General features: G+C 37.5%; 1 protein-coding gene across 2 annotated transcripts in view; it reads left to right on the forward strand.

The window, feature by feature from the left end:
* Positions 1-17,912, forward strand: part of LOC121629977 (mediator of RNA polymerase II transcription subunit 13-like) — an 85,769-nt gene that overhangs the window by 52,693 nt on the left and 15,164 nt on the right. For both annotated transcript variants that reach the window (XM_041969964.1, XM_041969965.1), the window contains exons 4-6: positions 4,922-5,005; positions 15,370-15,515; positions 16,948-17,154. In XM_041969964.1, the coding sequence (XP_041825898.1) occupies positions 4,922-5,005; positions 15,370-15,515; positions 16,948-17,154 (437 nt within the window). The remainder of the gene's footprint in view (positions 1-4,921; positions 5,006-15,369; positions 15,516-16,947; positions 17,155-17,912) is intronic.

Genomic DNA, 17,912 nt, shown 5'->3' on the forward strand with positions numbered 1-17,912 from the left:
AGTGTTTCACTGGATGTAATATTGTTTTGCAGTTCCTGGCTATCGTAATTAGCTCTGTGTTTGTGTAAAAAAAATGTTTGCAAAGTCAAGCTGCTGTCATGGTTGCTGCATTAGTTTCTATACAAGTAAACGGTGAAGTCAATGCAGCACTAAGTGTTTACATTAGTAACTTCAGTCAGTGGAGGCTTCCTCCCACAAGTTGTCAAGGAAGCACATCATGCATACATGAGCATAAATACACTGTTAAAACATTTTTGTTTATTTTAAGCAATATTTGATGTTTTTGTTAAATTTGCAATGTAACAACCCTTACAAATGTCTTGGGTTTTTATGGGTGGTAGAGATGCCTGTAGAAACTGACCTGCTCATAGCTCGCAGTTTATTCTGTTTTTCAAACGGGTCTGTCACGTTTTACACGGCAGGTTATAAAATTCATTTGGTGCACATCTGACTGAAATGAGATGCATCTCGTGTTGTGATGTTAATTTGCAAAGTCAAGAATACCACATAAAGTTTGCATCACAAACGAGGTACTCTCTTCCCATGCACCTGAAGTACCTGAAACACCTTTTCTGTAGTAGTGGAGAGATGTTTTACCAAAATAAAAAAAGGCATGGATATTTTAGGGTGAAATTGATCATAAAAATAATAAAAAGTTAATTATATGGCCATAATTTTGTACGCATTTCTTTCAGGTTGTAGTCCGCAAAGTGTAACAGTCTCCATTGGAGGCATCTTAACATATGAGGACAATTAATTAATTGGATTGGAACATAACTTCGCTGCATAGAGCAGCTGAAAAGAAAAACGTGCAGACCCAGTAATTGCTGAGTGGCGTGTTTGCCCTGTACTCTTAGTAGACCAGTCGAAGAAGACTTAGCTTTTGAAAAGGGGAGCCTTAAAGAGACAGGAGCTAAAATGAAGTGCTTCTGAATAGGTGACAATAGATGTTATAGAAATATGCAGAACAATAAAAAATATTGAATATCTTGAACATTAAAGGCCTTAAACCTATTCCAGTAAACGTATTAAATAAAAGGAAGAACATGTGAAAATGTACAGTATGTGAAATATGTAAAAATGCTAATAAAGGTATTAAATAAATCAGTTTTATAAGATTTGTTGTTTATATAAAGGACATCTCTACCACTGACTTAGATGAGTTAGAGTATTTTTAAGGTCCAACAAAGAAATCATCAAACAAAACAACTTTAACTGATGTACAGTGTCTTTTTTCTGTCATAAGATTCACTGTAATGAAATTATAATCTGAGTGCTGAATCACTTGCTCAAGTACCCAAAGCTCTCCGTTCTGAGTCGAAGCCATCTGTTAAATGAAGCAGCACATATTTGCTCTATATTAAGTTAAGCATCAGTGATCATCATAGGGGGGCAGGCAGAATTAACCTTCCTATTACCTTGAAGCTGACTCCTTTTATAGCGCACTGTTTTAACACCAGAGGGATCACTTTTGCTTCCTCTTTCATAATGTATAGATAAAGCCAACTTCTTAGTTTGGTAAAAAAGGCCCAAATAAATAATTTATAAATATCTTTATGCTTTATGCTGATCAGATTTATAGTGATAGATTTATAGCCCACTGCTGCAGCCTTTCAAATAGCTGCAATTAAGTGTATTAGAATTTATTAGTGGATATAAATTATCTTCATATCCTTAATCTCCTCAGAGATTAGCAAAGCATTATTATTGTGGATTTTAGAGTAAGAGAAGTGTTAGTGGTAAATGCTAAATATGTCCAATTTATTTGTAAGTTTACTGATTTTTAGAGTCAACATTTATTAAATGAAATTATGCTTAAATGGAGCTTAGGTGTCTCCAAACTTGAACTCCTCACATAGTAATGTGGTTTTATGCATGTGTCATTCAGGCATGACTGCTTGTTGTCAGTTATTCACATGATGGATATTGTTAAAATATTCATAATAGCAAAAAAAATAAATAGAAATAAAAATGACCCTTCAGTTCTCTATGCTGTATTTGATTTCAGGGTCATTCTGCTCCTTGTTTTGGTTTTTTGGTGTTGAGCTTCACTGTTTTGCTGTCATCATTTCCAGCTGAATGCAGCTGTTTTCATGACAGAAAGTCAGAATTACCATATTCTATACAGACAAAGCAGATGACCAGCAGAGCATTTAGCAGCTAAAAAGATGGATGCCTCCCCAAGAAGATGTGGAAACCAAAACAGAGCAGAGAAAACTTCAAATGGAAAAAAGTATTGTTTAATAGCTTTTCCAAACACTGGATATATAACATAATTAGGTTCACCACTGTTCTATGCTTCAGCTTATGTAACAGGTGACGTGATTTCATTATTTCATTAGCCTCTTGCTTGTGATGGCTTCATTTTGCACTGCTAAAGCAATAGTTGTAGACAGCTCCAGAAAATCTTTGATTCCCATTTACATGTATGTCAGTCAGAGAGGAGATGGTGCCGCCGTTGCAGGAGGGCTGCCAACCTGCTGCTTTTATTGATTGATTTTTAGTAATAGAATTCTTAACTTTATTTATTGATAATATATGTAAGCTTTTGTATGGCGCATGAGCAACTGGTGTTCAAAATTTCCTTCGGGATTAATAAAGTACATCTTATCTTATCTTATCTTATCTTATCTTATCTTATCTTATCTTATCTTATCTTATCTTATCTTAGCAGTACAACCACATAAAAAAAAACAACAACATACAAAAAACAAACAAACAAGCAAACAAACAAAAACAAATACAAAATAAATAAATAAATAACTAAAATAAAACATTAAGAGAATATTCACCATGGGCTTTTTCAGTTCAAATGGCTTTGTGGAAAATCTCTCAGGGGCTGCACCTAATAATGACAGAAAAGAACATGGAGCACAACAGTTTGAACAGGGCTGTTCAAGACTTTTTGTGATGCAATCTGTTCCTTTGAACAGCAGATCATATGTCAGATTAAGACCTACCTCTACTGTGCAAGCCTAACTGTTAATGCTGCCATATGTAATTCAAACTTGAACCATGCTGGAGGTGATGAATATACTGTATATTACTGACACAGACCTAGTCAAAGTGCCATCTCAGCTTTCACAGAAAAAAAAAAAATTACCAGGTTTCTCCCGCTTGCTTGTTTGTTTGTTTGTTTAAGATCCCCGTTAGCTTTTGCATAGCAGCAGATTTTCTTCCTGGGGTCTGCACATGTGAAGGTATCACATTCAGCTACTCCTAAATGAATGGAAAGGAATACACGTCCGGAAAACAGGCAAAGTTTGCTGTATGTAGAAAATGCAAATGTGTACATGATGTGGTGTTAATTTTAAATACGATCACCATGTGTTTTGATATTATTATTCCCTCAAAAAATTGTAACAACAGGTATTCTGCAGGCAAACTGCACAATTATTCATTGCATGAGTGTACATACTTTCAGATATTCTAATTAGAAATGTAGAACGAAGCAAAATTGTCTTGAACAACATTACTTTTAGCAACAATTGCATTGCAATACACACAATATTACTATCAGATTTTTTTTTCTGATATAGTATATTGTCAAAAATTATGATTATGATGCTGTTATGATAAACATATGAAATTGAAAAATTTTTCTAACTGAAATATTTTAAGAATGTATGATAAACATTGTGTCAGTGTGCAGAAATAAAACAGAACACTATAATATCTAAATATTTAGAAAATGAATAAAACAACTGAACTATCACATTATTTATCTTTTAAAAAAATAAGTTAACATTAAAGTGATAGCTATTTCTTTGAGAATTGATATTATGGAGATAGCACTTGAAAGATCAGTACTGAATATCTGTTAAGAAAATGCATTTTAACGATGCACAATAGTTACATCTAAAGTAATGTAAAAATAATGCTGCCTTGACTGTATTTAACATACAGTGATAAAGCTGCCATGATAGCTAAATACAAAGTATAAGAATATTATTAGGATATCTCTAGTAAATGTGAAAAATTTTCCACTCTTATTAGTCAAGCTTATATTTGCATTTCTTTGTTGTGCACTTTGTCCTTTTTGACAAATTAGCATAGCAGGATGGAGACATAAATGATCCCTGAATGTAAACTCATGAATAACTGACAGAGAGTTATTTATTATTCTGTGTATGTGCAATATTATAACAATATTGTACATTGCACTGATACAATACACACAATTGCAATAGGAGGGCAGTACAAATCTTATTAAACAGCCATTCTTTTTTAAATGACATTAACAAATTAAGATGGCTCTGATACTCAGCAGCCGTGGTCAGAAAGCAAAATACGCTGATAAGAATCTACTAAAGATGGCAGAGCTGGAGACTGAAAGCTTTAGATAGCTGCACTCGGCTGAGCAGAGATGACTACATAAAGTCATTTTGTAATTTCGTGACCGAGGTCAGAGGATTCAGGAGGGAATTCACTGGCACCTGCACACAGAGGCAAGTCAAACTTCTGAGAGGGCTGTTTTTGTCTGCAAGAGGAATCTGAAATGATGGTGGGATAGCCAAACAGAAAATATGATGACTGCACTGAACTTTGATGTGTTCACATTTTGATCTGATGAAAGGGGAGCTTTGGAAAGATATGTGTGAAAGTGCAAACCATTTGTAGGGAAGTAGATTAGCAGATTACCTTGCCTTTTCCTGTGCATTTGTCAGAAAGTTCATATCTGAGACTTTACTCAGAATCACCTAAAGATCAGTCTCTACGACAGACTGTATAAGTGGAGATAACAGATAACGTTGTAAAGAATTCTAACAAAGAGTTGAAATAAAGTGTTTTTCATTTCTTCTTTTCTCTAAATCTTAAATTGCTCAGCTTTAAGTTGTTGTGTTAGTTTTGTGCTGAAGCTCATGACATGACTCATGATATCTAATGTTGGCTTTCGTTTCTTCTGCTATTCCATCTACAGATGTTTAATGGATAAAGGATTTGTGAGGATTGGGAAATGGTTCTTCAAGCCAACTGAACTGGAAGGAAAGTCTTTGGGCAACAGGTAACCACAAAACCAGAAGAAACTCATGCTTTCTGTAATTATTGTACTATGCTACTTTGCTATGTTTTGGCTCTCATTTTGACATGTGGGGCTCATAAAAAATGTGTGTGACCATGTGAGCTTTTCAGAGTGTGACACAGTGAGGCAGCGTGACTGGCTTTCATGTGATTCAGTATTTAAGTCTTCTTGACGTTCCAGCAGCTGGCCAGTGGCGTGAGACTGTTAAAAACCAGAGCAGTGAATGGTATCCAGAGGTGTAGCTGAGCTCACACAGCTTCTTCCTGGGTGAAGAGGAGGCTGTGAATGTGTGTGTGTGTGTGTATTACATGCTGTGTAACTGCGTTGGCAGCGTGGGAGACGGACAGAGACACAGAAACATAGCATAAAGAGGGGTGGGTGCGATGGCACTTCAACTCGTTGCTTCAGCCATTAAAGTTCCATCACACGGCTCAGTCTGCCCACTTCAGCTTGTCTTGTTGGTGAGGATGCAACATTCCTCACATCTTTAACATAGCAATGTTCAAATGCTAAGCTCTTAAGTAACTGCCTCCTAGGAAACCACTTAGCTGTCAAATAGCTCATTTAGAAAATCTGCTTTATAACACTCAAAGGCAGCAAGTGCAAAAATCATCCATTTATTTGAATTTCTTTTGTAGTTGTTTAAAAAAAAAAAAAAAACGCTATAAATTGCTTTGTCATTCAAATGTGACACAAATTAAGCGATGCACAGGAAACTGGCTCTAGAAAGTTGCTGACACTAGTGCAGTCTGCTGTGATGTGCAACAAAGTGTAGCTGTTGAGAGCAGGTGGAAGTCCCTCAGTGAGGCACACTGTCTGACACGTTAAGAGAGTGTGTTTGTCACTTGCCCTGCTCGTATCTGGGGAATAGTGTGAGGAGAGCTGATGTGACTATGACATGTTTGTGCCTAAAAGCACTCTTATGTTGAAATATATAGAAAGGCCATGGTGATTAAATAAAGGAAAAAACCTGAATAAAATATAACGGTGAATGCAGATGCTTTAATTAGTGCATGGGGATCATTGAATGGTTTTGATGTGAGTGGCAAGGATGTGATTCATAGTGCTCTTCACTACCATCATAAATGAGGGAATAGCTTTTAAAAGGCAGATTTCATTTCATCCCTGTAGAAGACTGCATCTTTAAACTTCATGAATGAAGAGAAAATGATGCAATGATGCAGTTGCTGTAATATCCTTTGCATTAAAGAGGGAGCCCCATGGCAGACACAGGTCTCGCTGGAGAGATTATATCCACCAGCTGGCCTGGGAATTATTGTGGATCCCTCAGGAGTAAGCAGAACTGCTGGAGTCAGAATGGGGCTCCCTATTCTTATATAAAATAACTTGTGTTTTTTTTTTTCTTTTTCTTTTTTTAATGATTTAGAAAATGTATGGCTCATTCAGCAGCTGAAAACTATCTTTTGCAACACTGCTTGAAGAGTTTGCAACATGTCTGTTCCTTTAAATGCTTACTATTTTTTCACCTTTTTGTCCAGGTCAGTTGAATATGATTCAAATATGGCAAGGCAAGCTTATTTGTATAGCACATTTTGTGTACAAGACAATTCAAAGTGCTGTACATAAGTATGGACTATATACTCATCATTTCATCCATAATTTCTTAACCTACTGTCAAGATTTTTATTTAATGTTTTGAGCTACCATCAGAAACTTGGGCTAAGTCGAGTCTTGTCTCGGACCTGCATTGTAGGAAGATTTTTTGTTTATTCAGTTTGCTTAGTCATTTATAAAAATTTAATATGCACTCACATGCACTAACATGTATGAACAGATGAACAGTTGAGTCAGCTGCCACAGTACAGAACTCATGGGGAGGAATTACATGACAAACAGAGACAGACTGAGCTCACTGATCACAAGCATCATTATGCCTCAATTTACTCATGTTACAAATTGTTAATTGCTATCCAATTCAGGTTTGAAATATGTTTTATTGAGCCTTTAAGGTTTTTTTTATATGTATAAATATATTGCACTATACATAACATAAATGCTATATGAGGGCCAACAATGAATATTAGCAGATCTGATGCAGAATGACAGCCAAGGCCTGCTCTAGCCAGGGGGGCTGACCAATTAGAGCAAACTAGCTGTATTAGGACAGAGCTGGCCTCCATTGCATCTGTTTTACTGGAAAAACATTAACACAGGGAGATTTTTCTAAAAAAAAGACCTGCATTAGCCCTTTCATGGGAGCTTTAAATTATTTTGAGACAAAGGAAAAAAATCAGGAAACAATGTACCCCCTCCTGTGAACTCATGGGGAAACACATTTAATCATCACAGAGGCTACTGTTGTGTAACAACTTGCTGTAACATTACCAAAACCTTTGCAGCAAGAAAAACAAAAGCAGAAGGTTAAATAGGTCTGGAAAAGAGAATGGTCGGTGAGATACACTCAGCACAGGTCTTCTGGAGGTGAGGTTATGTTTGTCGGTTTTATTATTTGTAGGCAGTGGCTCGTTAATATGAAAGCCTGAAGGACTGAAATGTTTACTGTTGCATAGCAACTGCTTTGCTCATTTCAATAAAATGTACACTGTTGAAATGATTTAAGCTTTTTTATTAAACTGTAGGCTTTATAAAGATTATTTACTAGACTAGGTGGAACTCAAGTGTCCTAAAACTTATAAACATGTAACACGTTATATTCTGCATTTAGCAAATTTTTACCGTTTATTAACCACACAAGGTGACCCCAGCTTTAATTACTGTCATTTTTTCCTTTTTTGTGCATTTATTTTGGCCATCAGTGGGTTTGCCATTAAAAAAAAAAAAGAGAAAAAGAAAGGTATTGCATTGTCTCTGAAGGGAGTTTAAAATTGATATAAAGCATAAATGACCAAACCTAGTTAAGAAATTTGAAAATGATAGTAAAGCAGATGTGACTACAGATTGTTTAGAAATTGGAGAAAAGTTTGTCTAAAGAAAGAACAATGGATACAGTAGTATGGAAAACAGGGAGGTGTGAAGACACTGCATATATAAACATGAGTGCAGAAATTCTCTTTTGAAAGTTACACCCAGATTTTTAATGTGTGCAGTGCTTTATATATGTGTGTGTGTGTGTGTGTGTGTGTGTGTGTGTGTGTGTGTGTGTGCATGGCAGTGAGACTTCTGTTCATCATGTTAATTCCTCTTCATTTCAAAAGCTCTGTTGGAATTTGTTCTACGCCCCCTGCTGAGCCAACCCAGACTTGTTCTTTCTGTGAATTATTGAACATACTGAAGGCAAAGATTGAAAAGGAGACAGAGAGACAGAGAAATTTTCTTGAACATCCACTTGCAAACAAATACAAATCTAATGTAGATTGATTTTTGTGCCTGTAGTCTACTGCTTTTGCACTGATCATATTGTGTAGCATAGCAGTTGTTATTTCAATGAATCTACACAGCACACAAGATGTCCTAAACACCCTCCTCTCTTACCCTCTCACATAAATGCCGTGAGTTATTTCTACCATTGATTGCTATGTTGCCCCCACAGTTGACAGTATGAGTCTTGAGAACCCGTACAGATCTGTGGCCATCAGTGTTTTATACCATGAGGAAACATTTGCTCAGTTAGGCATACAATGACCTCCTCTCTCAACACCTCCTTTGTCTCATCCTCACTTCCATGTTGTGTCTTTTATCCCCAACAGGGGGCGCTTTGGAGTTAATATCCATGCCATGCTTCCACACTCATGCCAACTCCTGCACATTGGCACCACCGCCTTTGTCAGGCTTATCTGGTGTTTATCTGGTATGTGTCCCTGGAGCACAGCAGGGATTGGTACATCCAAGAGATGATTCCCCAGCCATCCTCCTCCTCTGCCCCCCCTCCCCTCTCAACCCAACACTCCTGCTCTCTTTGTGTCTGAATGGGAGGAAAGCACTCTGGGTTGGTAACGCATTGCATCAGATGCTGAGGGGAGTGTGTGTGAGAGAGTTACAGGGATGCAGAGTGAGCAGTGAAGACAAGGCATCAGAGAGAGGAAGCGCAGGGAGGAGGCTCAATGTGGGTGGTGGTGTGATGGGGATCAGAGAAGGTGGGGGGTCGTAAATTAATCATTACCAAAGACGGCTGAATAGATGTATCAGTCTGTCTCATTAGTTCAGTCAATTCTCTGTGTGGCAAGTATATTACACAGTATGAAAAAAAGAAAAAAATATATATAATTATATAATATATAATTTACCATTTGAAACAAAAAAAAATAACCAGCGTTTCTTGCTTAAATAGTTCTTTTTTTTCCTTTTCTTTTTAAACCTCATGATTCCTGCTTAACCTGGCTGAGTAAGGAGCAGATTTTCAAAATCCAGTCCTCTCCTTTTCTTCTCTCCTTAGGGATAAATGATGGTGAGACATTAGCCATCTCCTAGCAACAGACATTTGGTCTTAGGCCACAAAATAAGGTCACAGAATCACAATGTGATAATGAAGTAAGGCTTGGATGCTAATTCATGTGGTGGTTTGCAGAAAACAAGATGCTATGTCAGTCAGGACATGGGACTAATGACGAAGAGATCAGGTATCTTCTTTCCATAGGCTTCAATGGCCAGGCACTTTATTGTGAAGACTCAGTATTGTAACAGTTTTCTTGTCATCTACTGGACACTTGGAGCATCACAATAAAGGCACACCTTGATCAAAGGAGGGCTAAATTTCCTGCAGGTGGAAGAATAAGGATATAAAACAGTCTGTTAGCTTTGCTGGAGGCTCTAACTAGTTTATAGTCTCAGAAGTAATTATGTCACTTCCCCCAGCGACAGGAAGGAGACTTACAGACGCCCTTCAAAATAATAGCCTTTTATACACAATAAATAAATGAATATGTACATAAACAAATAAATTAACGAATAAATTAATTATGTGTTGTAAAATTATTAAATGTATTTATACAACCCTTTCTTTAATATTACCATAATTGCTCGATTTCTTCATTTTAACTACACCCCAAATACTGGAGACTGATTAGATATGTGCAAAAAATTTACCAATGTCAAGTCTGTTTGCTTGCTTTTATGTATTTGCACAATTCAGATGCCATGGCAAATGGATATTGGCAGCAGAGCAATGAAGCCAGAGGGGGCTCGTTCAGTCGCTCCAAATATATAAAAGAATGAAAGGTTAGAAAAGAAATTTGCCAGTTGACCTAATTTTCTCATGTTGGAATTTTTATTTTTCCTCTTGTGCTTTCAGGGACTTAAAACCAGTCCCAGTTGAAATGAAAGTGAGAAAGACAGTCACACATTCTTTATCTTCTAAACTGATAAAATGTAAGACCTTTTAGGCTCACATTATAACAGACTTGGCATTTGTGATCAAGGGTAGGAGGGAATTCTTTGGAAAAACAGAAGGGAAAGAGAAAAGGAAATTGCCAATGGTTTTTTTTTTTTTTTTTTTTTTTTTAAAAAAGAGGAAAAATCGGGAGATGGCAAAATGAGGGGCCAGAAGATTTTGACAGGTTATAAAGGTGACTGACAAGAAAAATACTCCCTAGAGTAGCAGGTTGTTGCGCTGATAGCCAGCCCAGCTGGATAAGTAATTCCTGGCTGAATAAATGTAAAAGTGGTGACTGACAGAATATAATGTATGTGCGTGTAGATAAAAATGAAAATAGAAATCATAATACTATTAAACATAAACTGATGAATTTGGTTAGTTAATTGTGCTAAACGTGGCTCATTGACTGACTACACATACCGCGGGTCATAAAATATTAATGCGCTAAAGGGGAATTAAACTAATAGTATACACTGTTATTCCATCTTTCAACTGCATGAGAAAAGTCCAAGACAAAAACTCAACAAACTTCTCTCTCAGTCATAAAAAGCTTGGTAAATATTTGCATTATTGAGTTATTAGTTTTTTCTCCTTTGAAATATGTACTGTGTGTGCAGCAAACAGCAGAGAACTGATTCAGTATCCTCCAGATTTTTCCCATTAGCAGGAAGAATATGTAGATAAAATACAGCAGGAGGAGAGAAGCACATACTGATCAATGGAGAGGGTGGTGATACATCACAGCAGTACCCTGCCACTGGATCCCTTTCCTGTTTTTTAATTAGAACAACTGATATGAAGCTAAAGACTGTGGTAGCTTTCATTGATGCTCCTAATGTGGTTAGTGACTTAGGCTTCTCCACTTGGCATCATTTGTGAGGTAATGGCACATATAAAATATTTGATGGACTCACAATTTTTCCTTGGATCTTATACTTATGCAGAGTGTGTGCAGCTTGTGTCCTTGAGCATGGCACCTTTTCATTGTCCTCATACAAACAACATTTGAGCACAAACATTGTGATAGCAGCACCGGTTAAAGACACCCACAGGGGGCCACTGAATAATACATCAAACTTGGTGCATCCGCCTTATGTTACTTTTAATAGTGCTGTGTACTGCTGTATGTGTACATGCAGCACCATTTACATGCACCCGCATAAGTCCAAGCATTATTATGCATGTTTGGTGGTTTGGTAGGATTTGTTTGCATGGAATAAAGTTAGCAATTGTGGCTGTGAAGAGGAACTCTCTTTGGAGGATGTATATACATGGTGCTCTCAAGAGCATGCAAGAGTGTAAACATCCTCCGCATTGGTCCACATGCACCAGAGGAGTGTCTTCTCCTGTGTTATTGTATGGGAAGAGTTAGCTAGGGGGAAGAGGATAACTAATAATGGTACTTCTCCGGTGGCAGACAGAACATTATGGTGCAGATTAAGCTGATAATCTCCCAGATTTGAGAGAATCTCTAGAAAATACAGTCATACCTGCTGTTGTTAGTAAAGACTGTAATCACACCATCCTATTTAGTGTAGATAAAAGATTTGTTTTTGTTTTATTAATCAGTGCTATATTAATCTGTCATATAATTTTTTCCTACTGAATTAGACATGGGAGCAATCCAGTGATGGGAACTATTACTATTTTCTGTGCAAATGTGTGTTTGCTATATTGATGATGCATGTCCGACATTAATCAGCTCCCCTGCTGGCTGTCTGGCTGACTGCTAATGCTGTGATGGGTTGAAAAGACACATGTTGTTACATCAAACTAACACAGAATTGCCTGTGACGGTTAAACATGCATGCAGTGTACTGTACATGTTCACAATCTGTCATATGTGTGCCTTTATGTGCATGCATGTGTGTGTGTGTGTTTTTTACAGTGTACTAACATGCATTGGCTTTTGCCAAATCTAATAAACATTCTGTATGATACACTAAATTAAGCTGAATCTATTCGGCTGTAAGAGTTAAGTCACATGTGCAGCTGAAGCCACATAAATGTGACACACTAATACAGATGTTATTTGATATATGTGTGTATTCTTTGGCTCTACATTACCTGATTGATTTCACCATAAAATCATGCTCAGTAGCCACCCATTAAAACTCTGATCTCATCGATATGTGTGCAGCAATTGCAGTGTGTGGCGCTGAATTATTCACCTCCCCTTCCTTCTCTCATACTGGCTTTGCTTTCATTTCTCTTTTTTAACACAGTCTTTCATTCCTTGTCTGCCTAATTTCCTCTCTATCCTTCTACTTTCTCATTTTGTCTCAATCTTACTCAGGCATGTCCTTAATTCTCTATGTCTCCATCTTCTTCTCTTGCTGACTTTCCTTTCCCCCCCTCTTCATAGTCGGTTCTGTTTTTTTTCGTCTCCTGTTCTGTCAGCCCTCAGGCATGTCTCAGCCATCACTCCTCTTCATTTATTAATACCTGTACTCATACAGCCGAGCACACACACACACACACACACACACACACACACACACACACACACACACACACACACACACACACACACACACACACACATACGGGGCCACCTCACATATCCGTCTGCCGTTCTCACACACATGCACTTATGCCTGCCAACTGCACAAAAACCCCAGAGGATGCAAGAAGCCCAGTGTGTTCACACAGTCACAGCAGCTTACTGTGCAGGAAAATGCCCTTTGCAAAAGGACAGGGAGCATCAATCTCCCAGCTGGGTCAGACTGCAGTTTGATGCTCTTTTTTTATGCTCTGCTTTTTCCTGACTTGCATGTGGTTGTACTTTATTGCAGTTACTATAGATCTTATGTTATAGTTGGCAGACACAGAGTTAAAAGATGAACTGTGATCATGTGCCATTTGGCCTGGTATGTTTAGTGGAGTCATGTTTTTATCAGTTGTGATCAGCACTCGGATTACCATGTAAAAACAGACAAAAAGCTGTAGAAAATGTAAAAAAAAAAAAAAAAAAATGTTTAAGGCTTGCTTATTTATCTCAATGCTAGATCATTTTCTCCATATAACATGTAGCAATTGCATCTGTTCACACCTCTAGTATTGTTGAAGTTTCACAATTTGTGGTTTGAAATCCTGAGGTGGCAATATATCCCTTGGGTGTTTTGTGGAGGACTGCATCAATGTGACTTGACCGGAACCACTAATCATAAACAGTAAAACATGTAAGCCCTAAACAAGTCTAATTTTCTGACCCTAACCACATTTCACAACATTAAACCCTAACCATGTTTGTTATTTCAAATGCATTTTTAACTTACCGTAACTATTCCTGAGTGTGAAAACTGAAAGAATTGTAGAAAACGTGGTATAGATCTTGTGCTCAAGGCTTTTAGCATTGAAGTCAGCAGGCTAACACCTTGAATCATCCCTCCTTCACCTTAACCTTTGTAACCAAACTGAAATTTGTGACCAGCAGCGAATGTAAAGTCCACACGTGCTTCATTGTTGCCATGCTTGTTTGTTTTTTTAAGTGAAATGAGTCAGAAAAATATGGCCACTGTACAATTTTTGTGCTTTCATGGTTAAACTGCAGTATTTTATGCTGTGTAGACCAACATTGCTGTTTCATGCTCTGTTGGGAGATTGGGTTGTTGAAGCAGCGTCAATGCATGCAGGCAGATGACTGCACTGAGGATTTAACACTTTCAGAATGAATTAATGCATATGACATCAGAGATGCCGAGCATCCCTAAATGGTAATTGTGGCTGTGTGTGTGTATTTGTACAAAGGAGACTAGTACCCTTGACTTGCAGCTGTTTCCCCATGCAGCTATATATAGCTCTTCATATGGTGGAATGATGCGCTTAAGACAAGGTTGGAGGGCAGTGACATTGAAAGCATTTTGACTCATGTGTTGTAATGATGTGTACTGCAGAGATGATGGACTGCTGCTGTGTTTGTGTGTGTGGTGCGTGTATGTGTGTGTGTATTTGTGGGCGTGGGTGGGGGGTAGAGCTAGTAGGTGTGAAGGCATCATGTGCTTGAGCGCCAGCTTGTCGCAGGCATGCATAGGTATGCATTTTAGCTGTGCTCCTCCACCTGTGATTGTGCAGACCTGTGTTCAAACCACCTGCTGTCTTGTGGGTATGTTTTTCTCTGGGAGCATCAGGAATGTTTATGGAGCAGAAAAATTGGCCTCTTCTCCCTTTGGGTGCATTAAGCACCATCTGGAGGCTGTCATGGTCAACACTGAGATATCTGGCTCAAAGTGTTGTGGCCACAAGTGTGGAACTGGCCATTTTATTGAATTTGATGATCCATTATAGCTCAAATGGAGGTCCACTTCCCCCGGGGGCAAAGGGGATATTGCATAGGCAGCAGGGTAATCACATGGTGATTACAGTACTGCTGACTTTATTGTCATATATATGTATATATATATATATATATATATATTCATGGTATATAGTAAGGATTGTAGATTGGTAAAGGTTTGTAGATTAAAAATATACATCAGTGAAGCTGCCGAGGTGGTTAATGACATCCAGGCCACCCACCACTTTATAGATTGCAATAAACCCCAACAATTACTCCTCCATGATTAAAAAAAGAGCAATGCATGATGAACTATGCCGAGGATGTGTAATAAAGCAAGCATTGGATATGTAAACATGTAGCCACTACAATCAGTCATAAGAAAATGAGAATTTATACCTGCAATAAGAAGCATATGTGGGAGCTGAAGAAGATCAATAACAGTTGAGTTAGCCAGGCTTTAACAAAGAAACTCAGTTTTTTCTCTCTGAATTGCTGTTCGAAGAAAAGATCTCATCATCTGTCATGCCACAGCCTGAAAGGAAGTCATATGCATATTTATCTTTTCAGCACATCTCATACAGACGTGTGTGTGGTAATATAAAATCTAATTAAAATAGACTGAGAGTTGTATCTGTTTTACATTGCAAACTTATATTGGTGGTTAGTTTTTAGGTTGTGTACAATCTGAAGCTCAGAGTCAGGCTGAACCCCAAGTGCTTCTGTGATCAGCATTTTCTTTTTATTTTCTAAATCTGTTCTGTCTTCTGTCCCCAGTGAACACCTATCTTGTTCCTTCTCCTTCTTCCTCCATGGGGAGAGTAACGTTTGCACAAGTGTGGAGATTGTCCAGCACCAGCCTGCGTACCACATCACAGAGCACCACATCCGTCTCGCACAGACCTCCACCTCACCTGTACAGGGTAACACCACTATCCCATTGCTCATCTATGCTCAAAGGCACACAAAAAGAGAAGCAGAGTTTAAATCCTAGAATTAGATGAAGATGCAACTCTTATTATACAGAATAATAGCAAATCAAAAGAGACTAATTAGAATAGTTAATTATAATGTGGGTCCTATGGTACACACCATTTTTTTTAAAGCAAATGCACTAAAAATAGGGGACATGGTCAAAATGAAAAGAGGTTTATAGAACTAGAATCAATCTACTAAACAATTTTTAAAGACATTGTGTGTTCCACACAGAGGAGAATATATATATCATTGTGTGGTGTGGATCTATGGAATGGATCGAATGAGGAGCTAAAGCAAAGTGTAAATTTACAAAGCAATACAAAAAACGAAATGATTGGGAAATACATGGTCAAGGAAAAGTTGTAGTAATTGTAAATATTAATTTGCTCAAACCAATCACTGGCTAGAAGTAAGGTCTGTATTAATCTAGTAATCCAGGAGATATGTGTTCACAAAGTGTGTTGGTAGCATTTGGTATAATCAGAATTAGGAACAAAAAAACGTGTCAAACTGATACCGTAGTTTATTATGTGATTGTTTAAAAGGAAAAATAAGTTTCTTTACTTTTACCCACTCCTTTTCAGACACTTTGTTTTGTCCTTTTTATTTTATTCTGTATAGGTTTGAGTTGTGTTCGAGATAAAGTGCATGATGATGATGATGTTGCAATCTGTTAAAAGGCCATGATGATGATTTTATTTCAATTTAGACATGATTACAGCACTGAGTTATCCATAATGCAAGAAGAGAAGTGCTCGTATTTATCTTAATTAAAGATCTTGAACGTCTGTGCGACACTTTGGCTCCTTATGTGTTTTTAATATGCTAAATGACTGTAACGTAAATGTAATATTTAATTTAACTGCCGTGCACACCTGTTCAACATGAAGAAAACAAACAAACAAAAAGAATCTAAATCAGATTTGACAGTGTTGGTTTAGTTATTTGTTACCTTGTAAAATTTTACTGATTCAATACATAATCAGAACTGTAGCTGCTGTTTTTTTAATCAAAGTTTACTTACTTGTTATTAGCATGTTTTAGATTTATTTTTCCATTGTGTGTTTAATCTATATTAATTTAAAATATATTATAAAACAGTTCTATATTTTGAGTTAGCTCTTCCTCACTGGAGTTCAGTGCTTAGCTCTACTTCTAAAGATCAGTCATAACATTTCTGCTTTAGTTGGGTCATATATGGTAATATATTTATATCGTGCAATTTCAATATTGTGTAATAGTTGACAGTTAATTGAAAGTTAAGGGAACCTTTCATAAAGTCATGATTTAATATTCAATTTCAGAAAACCGTCTTGTCCTGCTTTACATCCTTCTCCCTTTGGATTTACTTTTCATTGGTTTCTTTGCTCTGTCCAGTGGTCCTGAGTCCGTACGGACTAAATGGTACTCTAACAGGTCAAGCTTACAAGATGAGTGACCCAGCAACACGGAAGCTGATGGAGGAGTGGAGCTACTTCTATCCCATGGTGCTTCAGCATAAAGAAGGAAGTAGTGAGAAAGAGAAAGAGGGAGCGAGCCAGGCGAATGAACACAGCAGTCACGTGGCGGTGGAGGTCATTGTAGGTATGGTAAAAATCATGCAAACGAGTAAATAACATTTTTGCTGTAATGAAAGCCGAGCACAAAGTTTAAAAGCCCCACTGCATTGAAAAAAAAATGCTATAATCAAGCATGTTCTGTGGAGTTAGTCCACAATGAAATCTACATTCAGCGTATTGCTGTATATTACCACAAAGCAGCACACAGTGGAGAGCACTGCAGACCTTTCAGTACGGAGGGACAATGAATAATTATATTAGGACACAGCTATGTTGCTCTACTAAAGCAAACAGTGAGAAGTCAACATTTCATTGATTACCCTCAGCCTCTATGTAGACTCCTCAGCAGTTTGAGCAGAGGCACTACTGGATGTGCTGCCTTGACTGTGATCATCCTCAAAGTGATCATAACACATATGAGTGGGGAAAACAGGAAATGACTAGGCAGGAGAGGAGAGTGTAAGACAAAGAAGAGAAGTCGAGAAGGTGAGGTATAAACTCCGGGGAGTTTTTCTAACAATCTAATCAGTCTGATCCCGCAGCGCCGGCTTGACCTGATTACAATTAAAACTCCATTGGATACCAGTGGCTTTTACATCTTAAGAGAAAAGCCTGAAATGATACAAAAAGATGGAGTGTGGAGGGTTTTTTTGTTTAATTTGATTATGTTTCATCTGAGCATTGCTCCAGAAAGTGTGTGATTACATTACTGGATGTGGAGCATAGGATCACATATAGCTACTGTATTTAACCAGTTATGATTAATGTGCAAAACATATCAAA

The sequence above is a fragment of the Melanotaenia boesemani genome, chromosome 19 (assembly GCF_017639745.1).
Source record: "Melanotaenia boesemani isolate fMelBoe1 chromosome 19, fMelBoe1.pri, whole genome shotgun sequence".
In the NCBI taxonomy this organism is placed as follows: Eukaryota; Metazoa; Chordata; class Actinopteri; order Atheriniformes; family Melanotaeniidae; genus Melanotaenia; species Melanotaenia boesemani.